This window comes from Blastomyces dermatitidis (assembly GCF_000003525.1).
Source record: "Blastomyces dermatitidis ER-3 genomic scaffold supercont1.2, whole genome shotgun sequence".
NCBI lineage: Eukaryota > Fungi > Ascomycota > Eurotiomycetes > Onygenales > Ajellomycetaceae > Blastomyces > Blastomyces dermatitidis.
Genome location: NW_025544775.1, coordinates 3,339,736 through 3,344,005, shown reverse-complemented (window position 1 = coordinate 3,344,005; position 4,270 = coordinate 3,339,736). Strand labels below are relative to the sequence as shown.

The 4,270-nt window shown below is 28.9% G+C and overlaps 1 protein-coding gene across 1 annotated transcript; it reads left to right on the top strand.

The window, feature by feature from the left end:
* Window positions 1-407: 407 nt before the first annotated feature.
* BDCG_01766 (uncharacterized protein) lies at window positions 408-561 on the top strand (the record flags this gene model as incomplete). Its single annotated transcript, XM_045417299.1, has 1 exon — window positions 408-561. A coding segment is annotated over one exon (154 nt), but the record flags the coding sequence as incomplete, so codon positions are not given.
* Between the last annotated feature and the right edge of the window lie 3,709 nt (window positions 562-4,270).

Sequence of the window (4,270 nt, the reverse complement as noted above, 5' to 3'; positions counted from 1 at the left end):
CATGTTATAATACCTTGAAGAGACTCTGTAAGAAAGTAGAATAATAACAATTTTAAGTAACACTTCTGATAGATTTAGACTGAACAAAGTATAGAAATAATGCAGATGACACTGTCTGTGAGAGATTGAAGAAGAAGATAGTGAAGAGTCTTATACAGTAGCAGTGAGATCAGAAGAAGTTCTGAGAATAATTTAAGATCAAGATAAAGAGAGAGAGAGAGAAGAAGAGTGTTACTATAAATAAGTAATAATAGAAGAAGATTGAGAGAGTGTTAAAGTAAGAGATAAAGAAGTTAAAACTGATTAGTTTTTTATTTATTGAGAAATAATGATTTTTGATAATACTTCTGTTCTCTAATTAATTAGAAGAAGCTGACAGAGAAGAAGAGAATTGAGGTCTTATTCAGGTCTCAAATGCACTTCATAATTCAGAACATTGAGAAGACAGTTCTGATCTCTGAGCATGTCAATCTGCTTATCACTGAGATGAAACCTGAGACAGCAGACAAGAAAATGCGGGATTTTGAGGCACAGGTTAATCTGACTAAGAGGAAGCAGTGAGAACTCTTCTCTGAGAAGATAGTGAAGAGAGATTTTGAGATGATTATTATCTCAGATGAGAAGAAGAAGAAGAAGATGAAGAATGAGAACTGAATTGTAAAGAATAATAAGAAGAATGAGAAAGAGAAGAAAGATAATAAGTAGAAAAAGTTTTTTTCTTTTTATATTAGTTAATTATAAGTTCATAATTATTAATAATTGAAATTAATTTTGAGTTTTTAAAAATTATTGTACAAGTTGTAATCAAGTCAGGAACAATATATATATATATATATATATTTAACTATCATGATTCACAAATCACTATAATGTATAAGTATTAACATTTTTTCAACATTGATATTTACAATATTAATATATTTTTAATAATATTATCTGATAATGTAATTTAGTAACTCTCTCTTTCACAATATTAATATATTTCAAGAAATATGACAGAGATTAATCAAGATTATTTATTTACTTTTATACATTGATAATATTCAATCTGAGTTAGTACTAAAATTATAACTAAGCTAAGAAATAAGATTATTTTCTCTTATATTAATTCTTCTTATACATATCAGTAATCAGTTATTGAAAATAAATTATTATCTTTCTTAAATTATTATCATATCTTCTGAATCTACTTCTTTCACTTTTTTTACTTCTATTAAAGATTCACAAACTCTTTAAGAAATCTCTGTGAATTACAAAGTCTATGTTGTTTATAATTCAATACAGAATACTCTCTTTCAATAATGATAAATAACTACTTCATTCTTCACATCTGATTTCAGGTTATAAAATTTATGAAAAACTCAACACAAACACTGAGATGAACTATGAAATAATTATTAACAGATTGTATTATAGATTACTGAAGAGTCATCTCTCTGCTACAATCACTACAACTTTATTCAGAAACATTTATTATAAACTGATTATAACTCTGAAGAAATTTTCTGACATCTGAAGTTATCAGAATACAGATAATAAAAGAAAAATAATCAGAAAATTACTACTGAGCTGATAAGTTACTCTATCAGATAATAATTTTTAATAATACTAACTTTCTAATTTGAAGAAAATCATGTGAAAATAACTCTGTATTAGTACTCTGATTTCATAACTCTCATCTGATAACTTCTGTGAATAATTACTTTATATATATATATCTCTGAATCTTTCTCTTCAATCAATTGAAAATCCTGAATTCTGAACACTTCTTTAAATGCTTAATTCAAATCTTCATATTTCACATTAATTCTGGCTTTGATTCAATCTTGAGACACACTACAAAGTTAATATACAATATCTAGAATCAGAGTTCAATGTATATACATCATATCAACCGCTTCACCACGAACTCGCTCGATTTTTCGAATAAGAACCCGCCGATAGATCCATCGAAAAGCCCTCGATCATACGAGCATTTTGACCCCATCGCCGACCGCATACCCCGTGTGGTGGTGGAGTTATTCAGTCAAATGTGAACCAGATGTCATTCGGAACTCCTGCGTGGGATTATCCCTCATTCTCCCCTATCACACCACAACCCCGGGCCAAATTGCCATACAAATTGTAAGGTGAAGAGACCTAGTCATATGCACCAATCTTCTTGATTTTTGAAAGATCCTTGATCTGTAGTTGTGAAGATATCTGAGGAGTGATCTCCGCGAAAACCCTGCCCATCTTTGATGTTTCAAAACATCAATGCCAAGTCCCACCCTCATATCACCCTCCTCAATCTGGCTCATCCTCAGCAGAAAAATACAAAAAGATACCTCAGTGATAATATCAAGCATATAATCAACAGCTACTTCTGAAGTGCAATCTCTGTGATCTGTCTTCAGTGTATCTAGATATCAATACCAAGTCTCACTCTCATATCATCTCTCTCAATCTGACTCATCTCTGACAGAAAAGTACAAAAAGATATCTCAGTAACTGTACTCAATACATAATCAGCAGATATAACAACTATAAAATCAGTATATCTCAAGATCTGACTGAGCCTTTGATCTCTGCACAGTGAGATATATTAAATCTAGTTTTAATATCTCAATATTTAATAGATTCTGTAAGGAATTGAGAACAGCAATACTAGATTTCTATTGAATTTGAGAATTAACTCTATATTAATATAATCATTGACAAAGTCTGCTATTTTAAGATATAAATAACCAGTTTCTCTACATCCTGCTGATAATATTTATATTATTATATAGAAACAGACTTATATTCTCTATAATATCAAGACTCTGAAGAGGGAAAGTCTTGATAGAGAGTATATAATAGTGCATATCTTAGCAGTTTCTATCTCATTCTTCTGCAGTAGTTAATACAAAAAAAAGATCTTAGAAATAGTTTTTTACTTCTCTTGAAAAAGTAAGATGTTTTTCTCTGAGTTTTATATAATATTCTTACAAAGAATTAAAAACAGAGTTATTTTCTATCATAATTTCATATTCTTTTAAGTAAGAATTACTTTTTCAGTGACTGAAAAGCTTTTATTAATACTTAATTCTTTTTTATACTCTTTATTAACTGATTTGAGTTGCACACTTATTGTGTGAGAAGAATTGAATGATTTAGAATAAAATTGAATAGTTTTAATCAATTTCTCTGCAAAAAATTGATTTATTTTTTGTCAGTTTTTCTCTCAAAAACTGTCATATTATCTGATTTATTATTAATTGATATCATACTTTTTCTCACTGTATCTCAAGAAAGAGATTGTAAAAATTTTATTGATTTATCTTAAAAATTAATTTTAGTTTATTAGATTCTCTTCAAAAATCTAACCTAGTTACTGAACTAGTGTGAAAAAAATCAGGTGTTTTATATACAAAAGTCTTTTATTCTTCTTTTGAAACAGTCTGATCAACTTTTCAATTGAAAACAGACTTAGAAATATCTCAATTGAAACAGTCTGACCAACTTTTCATTGAGTGAAAATAATGAGTTCAAAAATACACTCAGTTGATGTGAAAAAAGATGCTTTCTCAAATGCTATTTCTGAGATTGAAATTCTGAAGAGAAGAAAGAAAGAAGAAATAGAGAAACAACAAGTTCTTGAAATACAGAAACTTGAAAAAGCAAGCTAGATTCTTGAAAAGCAGTGTCTGAGTGAGATAAATGAAGAAGTTCTGTTAATTCTTCACACTCAGGCTAGACAACTACAGAAGATGATCAAGTTCAAACTTGAAATCTCAAACATAGTTTAAAAAACATTGAAAATTCCTAGTATAATCACTGACTTTTCATCTTGCTCTTCTTCTTTCTGTTTTTCTACTTCTTCTTCTTCTTTGAATCAGAAGAAAACATATGCTCAAGTAGCTGAATTTGCTGTCTCTAAACCTGCTGTCTCAAAACCTGCTCAAAATCCTGAGAAAACTGAGAAGAATACTGCTCATATCTCTATTCATAGAAAAGTGAAAAAGAAAATATAAAAAGAGAAAAACTTTCAAATCTTCAGAAATAGAAGACTTATTCTCAAAGTCTCAAACTAGGACATTCTGCAAAGAAATAAGCTAAACTCAAATCTCATTTTCAGAATCAGAAATAAAATTAATCAGCAGTTCTTTTCTCAGTTGATGACTGATATTGAAGTTTAAAAATCAGTTATAGCTTCAATTGAGTCATCATTCTTTGAAAACTTCATCATTCTGACTATAATGCCTGAATTCAGTGCTGAATTCCTTATTCAGAATAAGAATCTCTGAAA